The 19,402-nt window shown below is 39.0% G+C and overlaps 1 protein-coding gene across 5 annotated transcripts in view; it reads left to right on the top strand.

The window, feature by feature from the left end:
- DCDC1 (doublecortin domain containing 1) overlaps positions 1-19,402 on the top strand; it is a 452,481-nt gene that overhangs the window by 80,596 nt on the left and 352,483 nt on the right. For all 5 annotated transcript variants that reach the window (XR_005597781.1, XM_039535836.1, XM_039535835.1 and 2 more), the window contains one exon: positions 16,742-16,835. Coding sequence is in view for 4 of the 5 variants with exons in the window: in XM_039535836.1 (XP_039391770.1) it covers positions 16,742-16,835 (94 nt within the window). In the remaining variant the exon portion in view is untranslated. The remainder of the gene's footprint in view (positions 1-16,741; positions 16,836-19,402) is intronic.

Raw genomic sequence — 19,402 nt, 5'->3', positions numbered from 1 at the left:
TTTATAGGAACAGTCCTAATTTTTGGGTCTTTTTCTTTAATAGACTCCTATTACCCCCTCATCCCCTGTCCCGATCTTTCACACTTGCTATCTGGTCACCCTACTCAGTCCTCCACGTTAATTATTCTTTATTTCAAATAATTATTTGATTAGATTATAGATTTGAATTAACATTTTAGAGAAAGTATACAATATAGTTTGTCTTAAATTACTAAAATGGCATAATTATACAGTATCATACTCCTAAAAATACAGTAGAAGCAAAAATCCTTTTCCTCTACTAAAGACTTTCTTGGCAATTTAATAGTTTCTGGGTTAATGTGTTCTCTTTATGTATGCTCTTATAACAACAAATACTTAAATGATCAGGCAAATCCGTAAGTATATTGGTAGTTTTCAAAAGACACAGTATCAATAAATCACAGTGTCAGGATTTCTATCATTATTCCATGTTATCTTTTAAATAAGTCTGAAAAGGTATGTATAATCTTTTCACAGCCTTACAGCCTCTGGAAAGATTTCCATTGTGTGCAATGGGCATTGGTTTGGATGCCTGGAGCACTGACATTCCATCCTCTTTGATTTATGAATTCCTTTTAATTCCATTGGCTCCCATTTGAAAAATAAAGATTGTAGGAAAGGTGAAAATTCAGGCACTTAGGGACTGTCTACATAAAAATTTATTTTGTGGCAAGCTGGGGTGTGAATCTCCCTGCAGTAGCCTGCTTTGGACTAACTGTCTGCATGGACCCTGCTGATGCACATTCGCAATTCATTAATGTGCTTTGATCTAGTCCTCTTTGAAACAGGACCAATCAGAGTGCATTAATGAACTGTTAACATGCAGGATCCACACAATCTGCAGCAGGCTAGTTCAGGGTAGATTCGGACACCAACTTGCTGCTAACTAGTTGTTTGTGTAGACAAGGCTTAAGATATTACAGACATAAGGACTATATAATTACCCATCGAGAAAGAGACTAAACATCTTTCTTCTTTCTAACTATGGATTGTGGGGCATTAAAAATCTTCCCATATTGAGGAATGTATTACAGTTTTTACTTCTATGAGCACTGATGCTAATTTACAAAAAGAAATTATACAAAACCTTAAACTTATATTTCTTACATAAAAATAATTCTGAGGAGCTGCCTTCTGACTGGAAAGTTCAGGACTGGTTCAAGCAAATGGAGGCAGCTTGTGGACCTACAGGCAGGGCTGGACTAGCATGTTCAGGCAAACAGGCCAAGCAATATCTTTTGCACAATCCATAAAATAAGTAATTTGCTAGCTGGTGAATAAAATCCTCTGTCCCACCCACCAAGATATCTCCCCCACCCAAAATTTCTGGTAAATTTAAACAGCATATTTCTCATTTTTGAATCAGGGATAAAAGATCACCCAGGCTTTTTTGGCCTTGCTATGTACAGTTATAGAGTAGAAAGGAGCTTCTTAGGGAATTCAATCTTTTGTACGTGCATAATATTTGTTTGTTTAATTTGAACATAGTCATTCAGTTTTCTATTAAATATATTTTTCAAAATGTAATTTAGTATGTCTCTGTTGCTTTTGTCAATCACTTTATGCTTTTTTTTCTGTTTTTCATTTTCAGCCTTTTGGTCTCTTCTCTTCTGATTGTCTCCTTCCCTTTCATTTTCTTCCTCACTCTCCTTCCTTCGCTTGTCATTTTATCTTCCCCGCAAATACACCCTCTTTTCTTCCTCATTCCAGTATTTCTCTGGCTCCTCACAACTCTGCCAAAAACATCTTCTGTGACAATGGGCAAGACACTCAATCTCTTTTTGCTACTATTCTCCATCTGTAAAATGGAGATAATGATACTACTCTACTTTACAGGATGTTATGAGGACAAATTCAGATAACATAGTGATGAGCACCATAGAAAAGCCTAATAATAATACTGGGGACACTATTCAAACAGTAGGTCCATACCTTTATCTCCAGAAGAGCTCCTACAGTGACTTCATATGCTTATTGCACAGCGGCGGGGATAGACTAACAGCACCTTGTAGAAGACCCCTTTAGGTGAAAATAACCATCCTCTGCATCCTCTCCTTCACAATGAGCACAGCCACTTGAGAACAGCCTCATCTGCCTAGAACTTCAGTCTTGTCACCAACTTCTAGTCAAGAAAATAAAAGACTGTTGAAACACAATTAACAAGAACAGGTGTTTTTTTCCCCTATTACCGGCAGGAAACCAACCATATTAAACAGGACTTATTCAGTGCCATTACGCTGTCTGAAGCCTGGCTGAGTCACGTCTAAAAAGCCAGCAAGGTTCAGCTGTGCCAGAAGTTGGTGAACCCTTTATCTTAATAACACTCCCATAAAAAATTAAAAAGTTAGAGATGCTTAAAACGAGAAAATATTTTTAAATAACGGATAAACCTCTGAACACTTAGGCCCATATTAACTGCCTGGCTGCAAGACCTTGATGGCATAGTCTTCCAGGAACCGGAAAACCAATATGTCAAGACATGTACAAACTGCTTTTTGGACACTTCTGAAGAGGATAAGAATGGCCTAACAGTGGGTGGGCCGGCCCAAGGCAATGAAGAAAAGTGCTGATCCATTTCCTTTTGCAGGCAAAAGTCTTTTGGTGGGAGTCCTGTAGAGTCCTGATCAGAACTGAAAATTGCCTTTTCTTGACACTTGACCAGGGGAGGCCAGTTTGTACAACTCTGTTTAAATAAAAAAAGGAATCGAATCCAGCTCACTATATGGCTAATGTGATAAAGCTATCGAAATTTACTTTTATCTCTAAAATAAGCAAATAGGACTAAATACACAACAAGAATAATCTGTTGAGTAAGAAGGTGCTGCAGTACATGATCATTTTTCAGAATAGAATCACACTTAAAGCCATGAGGATATCCTGCTCCCATGGATGAGTTAGTAACCACCTGTCGTAGGACTTTCATTAGCCTTCATCCACCAGGGGGAGGAGGCTCCACCCCACAAATATTGGGTTGACCCCATCAGATATCTGCTGCATCTTTGCCCAGGGACGTAGAACATTTCCTCCATTTTGCTCTCCAACCATGACACCAGTAGTGACCATCTCTTTTCTAATCTGATAGATGAGATTATGTCACCACTACTGGCTGTATCTCAGCTGTCCACAAGCCAGATTCATCAGATTGTGCAAAATCCTCCCATTTTCATTTATTCATTATGTGGACCTCCTGTGGAGGCACTGCTACCTTATAACAGCAAATCTACTGATCGGGCATGCCAAGTAGGCATTTTTAACTCATTCAGGGATTTACTGTTTTTTTTCCTCTTATTTTCCCTCTGAACAGGACCAGTGAGGTAAACAGCCTATCCAGGTACATTTCAAAATTAAAATGAACTAGAAATAAGGATATTTGGAAAATTGGCAAAAGGAAAAAAAATATTAAACACACAAGCTGCAAAATGCAGAAAACATCTAAGTTATCAATAAGTATTTTTTCAAATATTTATATAATATCTATTAATTCATCTCTTAGGTTTTTATATAATGACTTCGATTTGCATAAGAAAAATAATAATTCAGCCCCTTCAGCAATAACAGAGAATATATTTCAAGAATAAGGAAATGTCACCATTATTAAATAGCTACTTTACCTCTTTCTTCAAGTGCTTAATGCTACAAAAGGCCAGGGTGTACTTGTGAGATCTCCTCTCTTCTCAATTCCTCATAATTGTTCAAATTGTGTGATTTGGTCATTTTGTGAAGAGGTAATTTAAGAATCTAAAAAAGAGGATATTCTGAAGTTCAGCATAAAAAGTTGAGGACAGGAATGTGATTAGTGACTTGTCAAGTGGTTAGAGATCATTCTGACTTCACAATTCTTTTGGAAAGTATTCTATTATTATTATTTATTTATTATGGTGTATTGTAGTAACACCTACATATCCTAATCAGTGACCTAGTGTGCTAAGCACAATACAGACATATGATAAAATAGTCATTCCCTGTCTTAAAGAACTTGCAATCTAAAGTTCATAATTATCCTATAAAAGTAGCTGGTGCTGGAATTTACAACCAGTTTTACCAGTTATAGTCACCTGTTACAATATGACTTTCAACATTCACTGTTGCCTATTTGAGATTCATCTAGGTAGCAAAATCCCCTGGAATGTAAATCAGCACTCTTTAAGAGGTCAGAGTTTGGACCTAAAAATTCATAATAACTGAAGGATTGTCCTCTTGGTAAAATGCATCTGTTTTGTTGTTTGTCCATCCAAATTTTAAAAACAAACAATGTGTGGTTAGTACCTAGATCAAAAAGAACTTTGACCACTGGACTAGACCTAAAAAAGAGAATACAGGTTAACAACTCAGTTCAGAGCTATGCTGATACCATTTTATGATGCTGAAGCTAAGAGCCATGTTTATTTCAAGCTCCATTGAAAACACAGGAATGCAATGCTTATTAAGGGTGGGGCAGGGGGAAAGTGAGTAGCAAAAGGGTTAAATCTGTCAGAGAAGCTTTTATATTTACTTTGGTTAATCTTTGATTAAAAGGTGTTATATTTATCTTCCCTCTTAAGAAACCTTTAGAGACGGTGTTATGATATATTATATCTCTGCTTTGCTGATGCTTGAAGTAAATAGCAAATTTTCAACTTGATTTATTTTTCACAAGGATAAATTGATCCCATGTGATTGACTGTCTTTGGAAGACTATCATTGCAAGACATCATCCACATAATTCTCATTTATAATATGCAAGACAAAACTGACAAATAGCAAAAAAGGGAACTTTAATCTAGGTAGCTGAAAATATGTCACAGTCATAACTCTAATTACTGCATCCTCCCCCCGCAATTGTTCTAAATTCAAACTGTCTTCACATCTATTGGATCTGAACACTTTGGTTCAGGCATCTGCCTTGTGGAATATAAACAGTCAAAGCTGTTTTCAAAGAGGCAGGAACTTCAGAGCCTTGGACTCCTCTAGAAGCAACAGCAGCAAAATGATTCAAAGTGCTCAGCTATGTAGAAGTATTGACATGGGCCCCTGGTGAGAAAGAGTGCAATTCTAGAGGTCACTTCAAGAGATGCTTTCATGCAGAATACTTCAGTTCCAAGTGTGCCGTTGGATGCAAGAAGCACTGCATTGGTCCCGTGTGTGCCATGTGCCTCTGATATTATCTCCTTTTTTTAGCTTCTGTTGTGGTGTGGCCAGCTGTGAGTGCTACTCCATTCAGAAACTGGAGGCCCTGAATCTGTATGCAGTCCAACTCAGATTAGCATTTATAGGACAGTGGTTAAAAATACTTTTTTTCATATTTAGCACTGTTATAAATGCTGGAGGCAAAGCAGGGTTGGAGGTGGTGGTTGACAGCTCGCAACCCGCCATGTAATAACCTTGTGATCCCAAGTTTGAGAACCCCTGTTATAGAACATATGCTGGACAAGTTTGCAACTGTTTTCTTACCAAAGGGCAGCTTTCTGGAAATGTAGTGCTCAGTAGTTTCTCTGAGGTCTTAACTAAAGAATACATAAGATGTTTCTGTAACTTCAATGACCTATAAAAACACATAATTCTGTTTACCAAATTTAGGATGAAATCCCTGGAAGGCATTTTTAAAATATAGACTAGATACTCAACTACTAAATCCCCTTTGCATCTCTCCAAACTTAAACCTGCCTTAGGCAGCAGCTAAGGAGTTTGGAGTATAATGTACTTTGGCAATCCTGGCTGGTGGTGCAGCCCCTTCTGAACTGTTATCTTCCAGTCCATGTTACAGCAATCCTGAAGCTACTCTAACTTGCACTGGGGAATGAAAGAAAGAAAGAAAAAGCAAGGAAATACAAAGCTTTGTGGATAATGTGTTTTCGTTATTTCTTCCATTTCATTGTATTTGGCAGAGAAACATATGCTTCTAAGGGTATGTTTACACTCTGAACTCAAAGGTATAATTTCCAGTTTGAGGAGACACAGCCATGCTAGCTTTAATCATTAGTATGGTAAAAATAGACCTGTCACTCGCGCTGCCATGACTACACTATTTTTAGCACGCAAACTCGATCAGTGCTACCATGGGTATGTCTCCTAGAGCTGGAAATTATACCTTCAAGCTCGAAGTGTAGACATAGACATACACAAGTCTGGTGCATGATGACAGTTGCAGAATGTTTCTGCTCTTGGAGCAAGACACGTAGCTTACTGTTACAGTTGAACATGGAACTCATATAACTGGACACATTTTTTTTTTTACAATTTACCACAGTGGTAGAAAAAAAACCCCATTGTTTCAAGCCCTGGTTTTCTATATGGGAGCACTTTGAAAAAGGAACATCACCTGGATGACCTGGAATGGGCATGATAGATGAATAATGTCTTCAGTATTTCCTCTTCTTGTTTCTTTTCAACAGTTCCATGAACAGTGAATTTCACCTGGTCAAAGAATTGCCATTTCTATCATCTTTAAAGTAACTTGTATGCTATTTTCTTTCAAAGAATGACAGGTAATTTCACTGGCATCATTTCAGTGACCGTTTCAGCCTGTGTCACACAATTCCTACAGTGATTCATCTTTTTAGTGTACATTAAATTTGCATTCACTGTACACTATTGCACAACTCCAGAACAACTATAGATAGTTCATATGCTTAAGTACTATGATCACTGTACAGATAGAAAAAAAGGAACACTGAGTATTAAAACATGCATTCTTAATAAAGCATGTGTTGCATACTAATAATATTTAAAAGAACACTACAAAAGATTGTATATTTCTAAATGAATTATCTTACCCATATGATGCTCAACACCTTACAATATTAAATCTTAAAGATTTTTAATACTATAAATTTATTTTTTGCCATTTGTACTATTTGTAAAGTTAAAAGTAACTTTTCTGGCATAGTGAGGGAGAGCAATTCAATAGAATTGTCTTCTGAATGCATGAATGGCTCAGTTGCTTGGAGAAATACCACTGTATTTCAACAAGGCTTGGGAATTTGGGTACGACAAATGTGTTCCAGCATGATATACAAATCATGGATAGGATCTCTCTCAGAGTTATGATAAATAACTAGAAAACAGCAGGAAAATGCAGATGTGCAGAGTATTATAGTTTAGGATCTGACCTTGCATGCAGAAGCAATAGTGTGTGAGCCTCCTCTGTTATAATGGTATGTAAAAGAACCAAACTTTTAGGCCTTTTTTGATTAATGGGCCTATAAATACCATTCTTACAAATCCAGGACACTTGAAATACATTGGAATAGATCCTTAGGTGAAGCCAAGATATGCTTGGTACAGGACCTAAAGGAAGAGGGCTGAATTGATGGGTCTGAAGACCCTGCCACAAATGGTGTTACTTCACCTTTCTTTCCTCTAATCCCTTGGGCATGTTCAGTCTCCAGCATAATTTAAATTATGTCCAGGACTGCCCAGGAATTCTGAACATGCCTTTTTTACCCTCTGTGCGTTGCTGGAGGAGCACAAAATCCTTGGAGCAGGGCCAAGGCCATTGGTAGAACCCATCAAGCATTAAACAAAGATGAACAAGATTTATGACAGCCAAGATCTTTGATGTGGTAGCAGCTGGTGTCTTGAAGACCAGGAGCTCCATGAGAACTCTTTTAGGTTACATATTTCAAAGAAAAGCACAGTTTCCATCTGTCAACAGCTACTATTTTGTAGGCAGGCAATAAGATTCAGACAGCCAAGTCTCTTTCTATAAGTCTATAATATATAACTAAACTATTGTTGTATGTAGAGTAAATAAGGTTTTAAAAATGTTTAAGAAGCTTCGTTTAAAATTAAATTAAAATGCAGAGCCCCCCGGACCAGTGGCCAGGACCCGGGCAGTGTGAGTGCCACTGAAAATCAGCTTGTGTGCTGCCTTTGGCATGCATGCCATAGGTTGCCTACCCCTGGTTTAGGTGCTGTGATTTTTGGAAACAATAAGGACATGTTAGGCAGATAGGCCCCACACTGGCAATGAGAGGGTTAATGAAAGCCTGTGGATCCAATTTATCCCTTCTTTCTATACCTGCAGCAGATGTCAGACATGGATAGAGAGCTAAAAGGAGAAGATCTAGCCCAGTCCAAGGCTGCCTAGGAAAAACAGCAGAGTGCTGCTTCTCCTGATGTGAGAGAAGTCTGGCTGAAGCCCAGAGATAAGCTAGCTTGCTGGCAGGGCCGGCTCCAGGCACCAGCTCACCAAGCAGGTGCTTGGGGTGGCCAATGGGAAGGAGCGGCACGTCCGGATCTTCGGCGGCAATTTGGTGGCGGGTCCCTCGGTCCCTCTCGGAGGGAAGGACCTGCCGCCAAATTGCCACCGAATAATGAAGAGGCAGCGGTAGAGCTGCCACCTAAGTGCTGAGCACGGCTTTTTTTTTTTTTTTTTTTGCCACTAGGGGTGGCAAAAACGCTGGAGCCAGCCCTGCTTGCTGGTTGGATGGTCCTCCTGCTCTAAGGGGTGACCCAACCATAGGTAACTGGCTGAAGTATGGACTGTTGAAGAGAAGACCTGAATAAAAGGGTTGAGTCCTATAGAAGTTCATTGGGCAATCCTATTTTTTTGTTTCTAATTTCATTTGGATTGTAATACTCCAGAAGGGGTAGCATTTATATGTGTCTTGGCCAGAGGGCTAAAGCGCCACTACCACTCAAGGGACAGCAAACTACCAGTGGAGAGCCAAGGCTGGGCAGGTTGTGATGTGATGGGCCACGAGAGGGCACTGTAGAGGTCACAAGGAAAAAACAAAATGAAAATAAATCTAAGAATTGGTCTTCTTCACAAAGCGGAATCTGGTTTAATAAAAATCTTTCTAGCTGATTATAGACTTTCTTCTTGGAATCCATGTCAGTATCCATAAAAAGCCACATACATGATGATGAAGCTGCTGATTCCAAGAACCATTCCCAAAACACATGAAACTCTTAATTGCACATGATTTTTGTTTTTAGGACAAAGGAAGGCTTTTATCTGAAGGTTCAAGGATAGGAGGTTGCCATTGTATATCTTTCAGAACTCATCATGAGCAAGGTGTCTTGTGCAGTGAACCTCTTCTAGTCCTGTAACAATTAATTGAAATTCAACTAAAAAATGCCTGTCTGGGCTTTTAAACTCCACAATGAAATAAATAGTTTGTCACAAACTATTACTGAAGCTTCAGTCTGATTGTTAGGCTCCAACCTGGGTATGGGTGTTTTGGTTTAGAGCCAGTGATCGTTTCTCCTGTCTCAGCTTCACTCAGCACTCACTCTCAGAAGAAGCAGACAAGCCTTCTTATCTTATCTTACCTTAGTGGGGTCTGATTTGCCACTGCCTCTTCCCAGCCCCTATATCCACTGGAGGATCATAGATTGCAAGGCCAGAGTGGACCATTGTGATAATCTAGTCTGACCTCCTATATAACACAGGCTATAGAACTTCCCCAGAATAATTACTTTTTGGACTAGAATATATCTTTAAAAAAAATCCAATCTTGATTTTAAAAATTGCCAATAGTGGAGAATCCGTCACAAGTCTGAGTAAATTATTCTAATGGTTAATTACCCTCATTTTTAAAAATATACATCTTATTTCCATTCTGAATTTGGCTAGCTTCAATTTCCAGCCATTGTATTTTGTTATATTTTTTGCCTTCTAGTCCATTATTAAATATTTGTTCCCCATGTAGGTACTTACAGAGTGTGATCAAGTCTCCCCTCAACCTTCTTTTTGTTAAGCTAAATAGATAGACTTAAGAAACTCAATCACTATAAGGCATGTTTTCCACTTCTTTAATCATTCTCATGGCTCTTCAATGAACCCATTCTGCTTTATAAGCAACCTCCTTGATTTGTGGACACCAGAACTGGACACAGTATTCCAGCAGTGGTCACACTATTGCCAAATAGAGAGCTAATATGACCTCTCTCCTACTAGTCAAGTTTCCCGTGTTTATGCATGCAAGGATTATTTTATCCCTAGTCTTGTTGGTTCTGACAGTACGAGGCTTCTCTAGGCAGTGCTTGGACATCTAAATTCACTATCCGTCTTTCCTAGGTAATGCTTTTCCTTGGGTGGATTTGTCAGTGTAGCAATTCCTCTGATGGGGGGCAGAGAAGGCCTGGTACATCCTATCACAATATCCCATTGCTTCAGTATGAAATTATAACAGGATGTTGAAAATGTCATAGGTATTTTACATAATCCAGACTGCTGCAATATTTTTATCTTGTTCACTTTTCTTTTAACGTTATCAATTTATTTCCAATATATACAAAAACTACAAAGAAATGGAAGGAATCACTGACTATTAATCACATAGAAGTATACACAAACGAGTAGGGGAAATGTTATAGTACAGCTTTGATTTTCCCAAACTGACTTTTTTCTGAAACAGGGCCCCTTAATCTCTATTCATTTGCATTTAAAATATTCTTGATTATGTGCAACCTAATTGTCCAAATTTCCCCAGAATCTTCCAAAGCATTTGGATAATAGAGGTTGTACTGCAGTCACAACTTCTACCTTTACTGTCAGGACATTATATCCAAAGAGTAAATGATTTCCTAGTACTGATGACCTACATTAATTAACACAAAAACAACCTCTTTGTCTGTTCAGTTATGGATGGGAGATAAAATAAAACAATGGTTACATTTCTAGAGTTTTATATATAGAGAGAGTTTTTAATTATAATTTTGGAAAGTATTAGAGGCAGGCCAGCCTCCATGGCTTCCCTTCAGCAGCAAATACCACAGGAGGGTCTTCACCTCTGCTGGTGTGTCAAAAACCCTTCCATCACCCAAAGGGAGCCATTTGTTTCAGTCACTTCAGTCTTAAGATATTGCCACATTGTGTTTTACCTCTAGTGTGACCCAAGATCTGTGCCTACACACCCAACACTTTTACACAGGGCAAATATCTTTTGTCTAGCTTAGTTAACTAAGGAATAATAACGTTTCCTTGCACTCTTTGTCTTGTTTATTGAAATTGTGAGCTCTTTGCGGAAGAATGTCTTGTAATGTATGTATGTACTGCACTTTAACCTACAAAGGAAACTTTTACTCTTCAATTATACACCTTTTTCATACCATGAACACATAAACAGTACTGTTATACAGTACAGAAGTATTATCATTCAATGTATGCCACATATACTCTTTCACTAAAATAACCTTATTACAGAACTTTGGAAGAACAAGCCAGGACAAGCACACCCACTTTGAGAAGTTCACTTAATATAACTTCTAGTCCAATAGCTATCCACCATCCCCAGCCCTCTGGCTAAAGTCTGAGGTAGCCAGAAGGATCCCTCGTACAATATGGGGAGTGGGTTAACTTTTCATGTCCTTGCTTCCAAAGACTGTCAGTATGCAAATTTTAACAACAATTCTCAATTAAAAGATTTGGCCAATGTAGTTTCTTTCCCTTACTGAAGAAAATGTATTAGACTTTAGTATATCACATTTTTCTGATATAACTAAACACTTTGTACTCTAAGTTGAACAAAACAAGTATCTGCATTGCAATGCAACATTTTCGCTTGATGTCAAATCAGACCATCTCATGAAAATATTAAACACAACAATTCTTTGGCAAAACACCACAAAACAGAACATAGAACACACAACATAATTGTGACTGCCAGTAAATCATAGTATGTTGAATGCTGTGTAGCTGGCATTAATGTTCTTTGATTATCTGAAAGACAAAAACAGAGGTCCACCTTCGGGCAGTTAAATACTTAAAATATACAAATACTCTTGTTGATTCTAGGCAAAACAGAGGAATTACCCCATATTTTCTCGTATGTGCTTCTTAGACAGCCCTGGTTCAGCGGCCTCTACCTTATCAGTTAGTTAATTTGCATTAACACAGATGCTCTCCGGCTTGCTTTTTATTTTTTTTAACTCCTGCTTTTAAACACTGAAAGAAAACATCACCACTTATAGTGCCTGTAGGGCCTAATAAAATGTCATTACATAGCACTGTATACATTCTTCAACTGATTTAACAAAATTGTTCATAGCCAAATGAGTGCAATCTAATAATTTCTTTGCCTGAATTCATTCACAAACATGTCAAAGACACCAAAAACTGTTCTCTTTAGCATCTTCACAAAGTTCAACTGCTATTCCCCCCAGCAAACACAGAGTCAATTTTTCATTTTCCCTTAAAAATCAATTGCTTTCTTCCTTCCAACAGCCACTTTACCAATGCAAATCACCATTCCAAATATCCTTCTGAGTATTTGAAATCCTCATGCTTATATTCACTTACTCCTTCTTTCCACTACACCCTCAAAAGTTTCCAAATCTCTCTGTCTGTTGCCTGCCCGTCTGGGCCCGATCCTTTTTTCTCGCTGAATCGTCCCGTCCATGGACACTAGCTTGTTCCACAACCAGTTCTTAGCTAGGAGGGTGGGCTACTCAACTAGCCCCCACCCTTCTGGTCTTGTCCCCAAAACATTTCTACTCACAAGACTACCTGAGTCCTTCCTAGTAAGGCTTGCCACCTGGGCAAAAATACATGGCCATTCACTTAACACATAATCCAAACCCCTTTGGGGGTCTACCCAGAGACCGACCCATTTGTCTGCTGACACTTAAACAGAAAAGACAATTACACAAAAAACAAAGAAAATTACAGTCTAAGCCAAATTTTTCTACTTCTATTATATTGTCCGCTACGGGGGGGCGGGACTGTAAAATTTCAGGACAACCTCAGAGCTTCATCGCACACATGGCTTCCACCCTGAGGAATTACGAACGAGAAGTTCAGTTCCGCTCACACACCTAACGCCCAAATGAACAGAGCAGAAAAACATCAGTAACCGGTTAAACAAAACAGAGCCAAAGCTAAATAGTGCACCAAAACCAAATAGTGTTTCCTTATTCTATTAGAGCTCACCTATAATCATGCTATTCTTAACACAAAACACCAACAGTACCAAACAAAGCAAACATAAACTAACAAGGGTAAAACAGATAGATGGTGTAAATTCTGCAATTGCTCACCAAACTGTGACAAATTCCTATTACTAATTTATCCCTCATGTCAGGTGATCAAACTGACAGAGCATATAATCAAATTTTAAAGCTTCATTAAAATAATAAAACAACAATGGAGAGTGTTGGGAATGCTCCCACATCACTCGGGAAAAATATGAATGCCCCAAGCCTTAAGCCACTTTAATACTTACACATATCCAGACTGGCATGTCTGTGTATAATGTTCAGAGAAGGGAAATAGGTGGACGGGAGATTATCCTGTATACAGCTTGTCCAGCATTTCCAACATGCTGCCACTCTTGGGATGGCTGTTCTTTTACACCCTGGAATCTCCTGCGACGTCTCTTTCAGAGATTCCAGTTCAGGTCAGCTGCCTGTCCGGCTTCAGGGTTGCAAAAACTGTTGGATCTCACTGAACCGTTAAGCTTTGCAAATGCAATCTCAGTTTTGTAACTTATACTGCTTTTTTTGGTTTGCCCTTTTTTTTTTTTTTTTTTCCCACAACCAGCTGGGGCTGAAGCAGTTTTACTTAGCACTTAGCATAGTTCACACTAATTCATGACCTTGAAGACAAAACAACTTCTCCCTTATCTCAGGGCTAAGCCGAATTTCAAATTAACCCGTTCCTAGACAAATTGCTCACACTGTAACAGAGGTTTTTCTTTATGATTAAAGCTCCACTGAGATATATGATCTTATCTAGATTGAAGGTACCTTCTAATGGGCATTGTTTAAATGAATTTTCACGCGTATACAGATTCCAATCATTTAAATACCTGCAGGTTTTAGGACCATAATGTACGTACATGTAATATGCTGGGGTACCCTTAGGGGGTAAGGTGGAATATTTAGACAGTCCCTTACCCATTTTCCACTCACACAGGAGAGACTCACAAGGAAAGGGGAGGGAAGATGGGTTCACACACTCCTAGACCCAGGCAGCTTCCTCGCCGGACTATGCCAGGCTGAGTCAGCCCACCGTGGGTCGGATCTCCTAAAGATCCACTAGTTACTGGGCTAGCCCGGTAACAGCCACTCACACTGGTGTACACACACACACCAAGGCCTCTTTTTCTTCCTTTTTCTTTTTCTTTCTTTTTTTTAACCCTTTTTCAACCTTTTTATCTTTTTTTTTTTTTTTTTATTTTTAAACCATGATGCATCTTTACCTGGTCCGGACCAATACCATGAGGCGGTATGACAACCCCTCTTGAGGCGGTAAAAACCCCTCAGCACCGGTGCATTCTAATGCATTTACCTATGCATTACCTTATGCATTACCTTATGCATTTCCTTGGCCAACTCAGCAGTTCCCAGTACTGCAATAAACTAACCTTATTGGGGCCTCTCCCCAATACCACTTTGCATCTGATCCTGCTGCACAGTCAATAAGTTCAGATGGCGTGAGCCCAACAGAGACAGACGTCCTCAGGGACAGTCCTCCTCCGATACCCCAATAGAGATTTCAAAAGGTCTCATACCTCTCATGTGGCGCCATGGGGTTCGAAGGGGAATGATCCGTAGTAGTTGTCTGTGGGTCCGTGGGCGTTGCCATCCCGGACGAGCCCCCAAATTGTCGAAGAAAAACTCAGTTCTCACTTTTTGTTTGGATGCAGCAAAATCAAATACTTTATTATTTCTCCAGTAATTACAATGTAGGGAGAGAGTGCCATAGGACACAGGGTCCTGGACAGGTCTCTCAACTGGTAAACAATTACAGCAAGCCTTTATACCTTTTACAGACAATTTCTAGCAATAATACAGACAGTAAAAAACAACAAATACATTTTGTTTATACATAAGCTTTCCTGCTATCTCACTAGAAAAACAAGACTGCAAGACGGCACATTGCAAGGTCGTAATAACTTTCACACAATTCACTCTGTCTTACATTATCTTGCTTCCTCACGTCACCAGGGTCACAGTTAACCTAACTCATGCTAACTAACATTCATTAAGATCTCTTCAAAACCTTGTTAATTATTTACTGGCTTCCACAGCACCTACCACTGACAGTATGTCTACCCGGGGATAAAAGCACCATGGCTGGCCCAGGTCAGCTGACTCACGCTTGTGGGGCTCAGGCTTCAGGGCTAAAAATTGCCATGTAGACGTTAGGCCTGAGCCCAAGCTCTGGGACCCTTAACCTTCAGGGGGTCCCAGAGCCCAAACGTCTACACAGTGATTTGTCAGCCCTGGAGCCCGGCCTGAGTCAGCTGGCATGGGCCAACCACAGGTTTTTAATTGCAGTGTAGACTTCCTCAAAGAGGCCCTAGTCTCCTTTGGGGCCTCCTGGCCCTCATGTAATACAAATGATTGATGATGATATCACAAATTGTTTTTTATGAAAGACAAAATATTTAGGGCCAGATCCTCAGTCCAGGTTAAGTTTCCTTTCACCACTTGAATGATGTAAAGGTGACTTACAGCTGCTCTAAAGGAGCAACTGGTGATTCCCTTGACAAAAGGGGGGTTTCTGGTGCTGTAAAGCCTGCATAGTCAGCTTTATGGCATATGCTTTCCCTTCCATGTAGGGGGAGTCTTGAGTCGGGTTGAGGACATGAGGGCCAGGAGAGGTGTCACCCACATAAATTAGAGCAATCGACAATAGGGGCTGCCTTCAGGATTGGGGGAAATGAAACAGCTGAGGATCAAGCCCTTAGGTAGTATCTTAATCATATATTATCCCAGGACTGCAGGTTTGTCATCGTAAGGAAAAATGTTATGGACATGATAATTTTCCTTTTTGTCGGTGACTTTTGTGTCTGTGTGAGTTTAATAAACTCATCCTGCAGCTGTGGCTGCAGTCCTGTGGGACTGAGCCCGGCATTGCAACCTGGTGCACAGATTCACAGCGCTGCTCAGGTTTGGCTCAGCCACCCATCTATCATGAGAGGGTGGCAGCCAGGCCAAATTTCAGCAAGTGGCATTATAACCTGGTGGCATTATAACCTGGTGGTGGGTAGCGTGACAGGAGTCACTGCTGCAGGGTGAGAGTGGGTTGGGTTTGCTCTCAAGCTCCCTTCTCCCCTCCAAGGCCTCTCCTCCTCACTAGGCTGAGATTACTTATAGTTGCAGTGCTGGAGGGATGAGGAGGAGGCAGCAGCGGAGAAGGATGCTGGCCTATGAGGAATAGTTGAATTTCATTTGTCACAGCATTTTTTTTATCATAAATCATGGAAAGGTCACCGTAAATCTTGTAACTCATGACTTCTACTAAATTTACCATAACTGCTTTGTGATTTTTGATAAAAAATGCAGTGACAAATCTGCAGCCCTAATTATATTATCCTTTAAAACAATTGTAATGATTGCTATAGTTGACAGTCCTATCCAATATCTATTTAAAAGTATACCTTTTTGTTACTTTTCAGTATTTCATCTTATTTCACATTTTGTGAAAATTATTTATCACACTAGATTTTTTTGATGATTTTGCCTTTTTTCCTGCTTCAATAGAATTGGATTTTCCGAGAAACAATATGGAATGTTCAGTTTCTTTCTTTTTGTAAATTTGCATTCTACTGTATTTAGAGTCAGTACTAAGTAATGTGTACTTAGTCTGTCCATGTGTCTAGGTTGGTGAAAGAATCAAAGGTCCAACAGCTTTATACCATGAGTTTACCACTGTGTTCAGACTTTTATTTAATTCATATAAGTATGAGGTTTGTAAGTGATTAAGATTGGATCTGCACTTTTTTAATGTATTAAATAGAATTTAGTCATGAAACATCTTTAGTGAGACAGTTTTGTTTTTGTGAAGTTTTTAGATGCTTGCACAATAAGAATGAATCTTACTTCACCAGCAAAGCATCTGTACAACATTCATGGAGCAAAAATTGAAGATCTCATCAGTGGTAAGTAGAAATGTATGCAAAACACATAAGTGTTTGGAGTTTTATTTACCAATGCAAAGAATTCAGAGAAAAATAGTGGTGGCTGGAATTAACCAACATTTTTATCTCTAATATAGACAGGTGCATGGAATTACACCACAAATTGAAAATACTCTAGAAAATAAATACATTGACACAACCATTGCCATGATCTTCATGATCTTTAGTATTTTGTTTTCATAATATATTTGCTGTTGTATCCAATTTATTTTACCTAGCCTTCCGTTATTGACAGAGAATGATTCTGTCTGCTAACGCCTTTGCTCCTTTTTTTTTTTTTTTTGGTATTGTAAATTCCTAGGCCAAGAACTGTTCTAAACTGTATATTTGTAAAGTGTTACTGGTACCTACAGCACTATGTGCTGAAGTGCAGTTTTACAATCTAGCCAGAGTCATAAACTGGTTCCTGCTTTCCTCCAGCTCCTGGGAGAAGTAAGTCATATGCACCAGTCATCTATGATACAGTACTGTTAGCATTGCCTCAAATACTTAAAAAACATGAGTTAGATCCCCCCCAAACTTGAGATTGGCTTAAAAATAATGAGATTTTTAAAAATAAATTTGGATTTTTTTTATGCCTTCTAATTTCTGGGTCTTTAGGATTTATATTCTCAAGTTTTTCTCCACAACCAGAAAGGCTGTAACTTTTTTTTTTTTGGTAAGAAAGCTGAGATTCTTATGTAATCACATGACTCCAGCAGCTGGACTTTAAGAAAAACTCCAAATATTGCTGGCAACAAATTTATTGCCTGCAGTAAATTGCCTGCAATTGCTCACAATAAAATCACAAGAGCTGGTAACACTGGATTGGCTGTAATGCTCAGACTTGTGTGTAGGTGGCGGGCAATGTTTACCCAACAGTTTCCCCTGTTTCTTTATGCCCCCTAATTCTTTTGCATAGACACTCAGGAGGGTTCAAGACTGAGCCCTATATAAATAATATATCAATTATAAACAAAAACACAGTAAGAGAATGTGAAAGTTACAGTTTTAAAAAGTGATGCTTGAAAAGGTGATTATTTACAAGACAGAAAGCGCTCAACTTGTCTTCATATTCCAAGCTGGGATTGAAGAACTAGCAATTAGGAAAACCATATTTTTAAGAGTAAACTTAAGTACATTTGATATGGAAGTGAAAAATAATATATAACTGATGAGAATATTTACAGAGCCACTTTTATAGATTAGAACCTCAATGATTCTCACATGTTATTAGCTGTTAATTTGACAGCATTAAAATGGAGTGATAGGAAATCGTTTCTTCTGTGTACCCTTAGGGGTTCCTGGCGTCGGCAAGGCAGTCTATACCTCATGCAGTCTAACTACATAATTCCTGCTCTAACTACAAAGTTGTTTGTTCTGTGAATTAATCTGAACTGCTGAGGTCCACTCTCTAAATGGTTCTGGAAAATTCAGATTGTATAATATCATTTTAAAAAAAGAAGTTAGGATTGCCTGATTTATGGCTGTTCATGCAAACTTAATTCTGCCCCCTTATACATATACATTATGATGCAGTCTTTAATGACATGATCACATACTGTTTTGTCCACAGGATCCCTGCCTCATCTAGGGGTTCACAGTATGGACACACAAATGCTTGAGTTTGCAACCTAAATAATATTGTTTTAAAATAAAACTTTTTGTAGTTTTTTTAAAGAAAAAAGGTAAAAATTAGTTCTATTATGAGAAGCTCTAACAACCCCCATTATGCATCATCATCATAGTTTAAGCCCTGAACCTTCAGCATTTTGGCACTGACTGCTTCTAGTTGAGATCAGGTCTAACGACATTAGCTGGCAGTAGCAAAAGGCTATTATCCCAGAGTGGATGTGAACTGCTGGGTCTGGGAAGTGGCTGGTGCAAGAGGAGCCTGGCTTATTTCTGCCCTCAAGCGATACAGAGAAGGGGTTCCTGCCCCACTGTGGTGCTGCTAAAGGATGGCATTCGATCCTGGGGATATGTTATTTTTCCAGGACAAGGGAGCCCATCCACATTCTTTTTTCTCCAGCACTCCTCCACTACAGCTACTCCACAAATCCCAGGTTTCCAGAACAACTTGTAGTGCTGCTGCAACTTTTGCAGCAGCATCAACCCAACCTCAGAATATTCATGTTAAATTATTATTTTGCCATGCTGCCAGAATTTTCCAGAGGAACGCAAGCAAGAGAAGGGAAGTGGTGGTGATTTGAACAGTTTGTATCAGACCAGATGATCATAATAGCCCTCTCTGTCCTTAAAAATTATGAATCTCAGAAATGGAATTTCATGGGACAAAGAAAAGCCCAAGGGCATTGTCCTTACCTGACTATCAAAGGTTTGCTTCAAACAATGCGGTGTTGAAGCTTCTTAAAGAAAAGGTTACAAGAATGTTTTATAGTGGAAAGTGTTAGGCAACCTAGATATATAGGGATCGCTACCAGCTTCCCTTTCATAACTATTATTTGACAAATAATATGTGAACATGTAATTAAATAGTCTTTTGCCAATGCATACATATAAGGAGCATAAGCTAAGATTGCATGTGC

Source organism: Mauremys reevesii, linkage group 4 (genome assembly GCF_016161935.1).
Source record: "Mauremys reevesii isolate NIE-2019 linkage group 4, ASM1616193v1, whole genome shotgun sequence".
In the NCBI taxonomy this organism is placed as follows: Eukaryota; Metazoa; Chordata; order Testudines; family Geoemydidae; genus Mauremys; species Mauremys reevesii.
The sequence above is the reverse complement of the archived record's forward strand: the minus strand, read 5'-3'. Positions and strand labels throughout refer to the sequence as shown.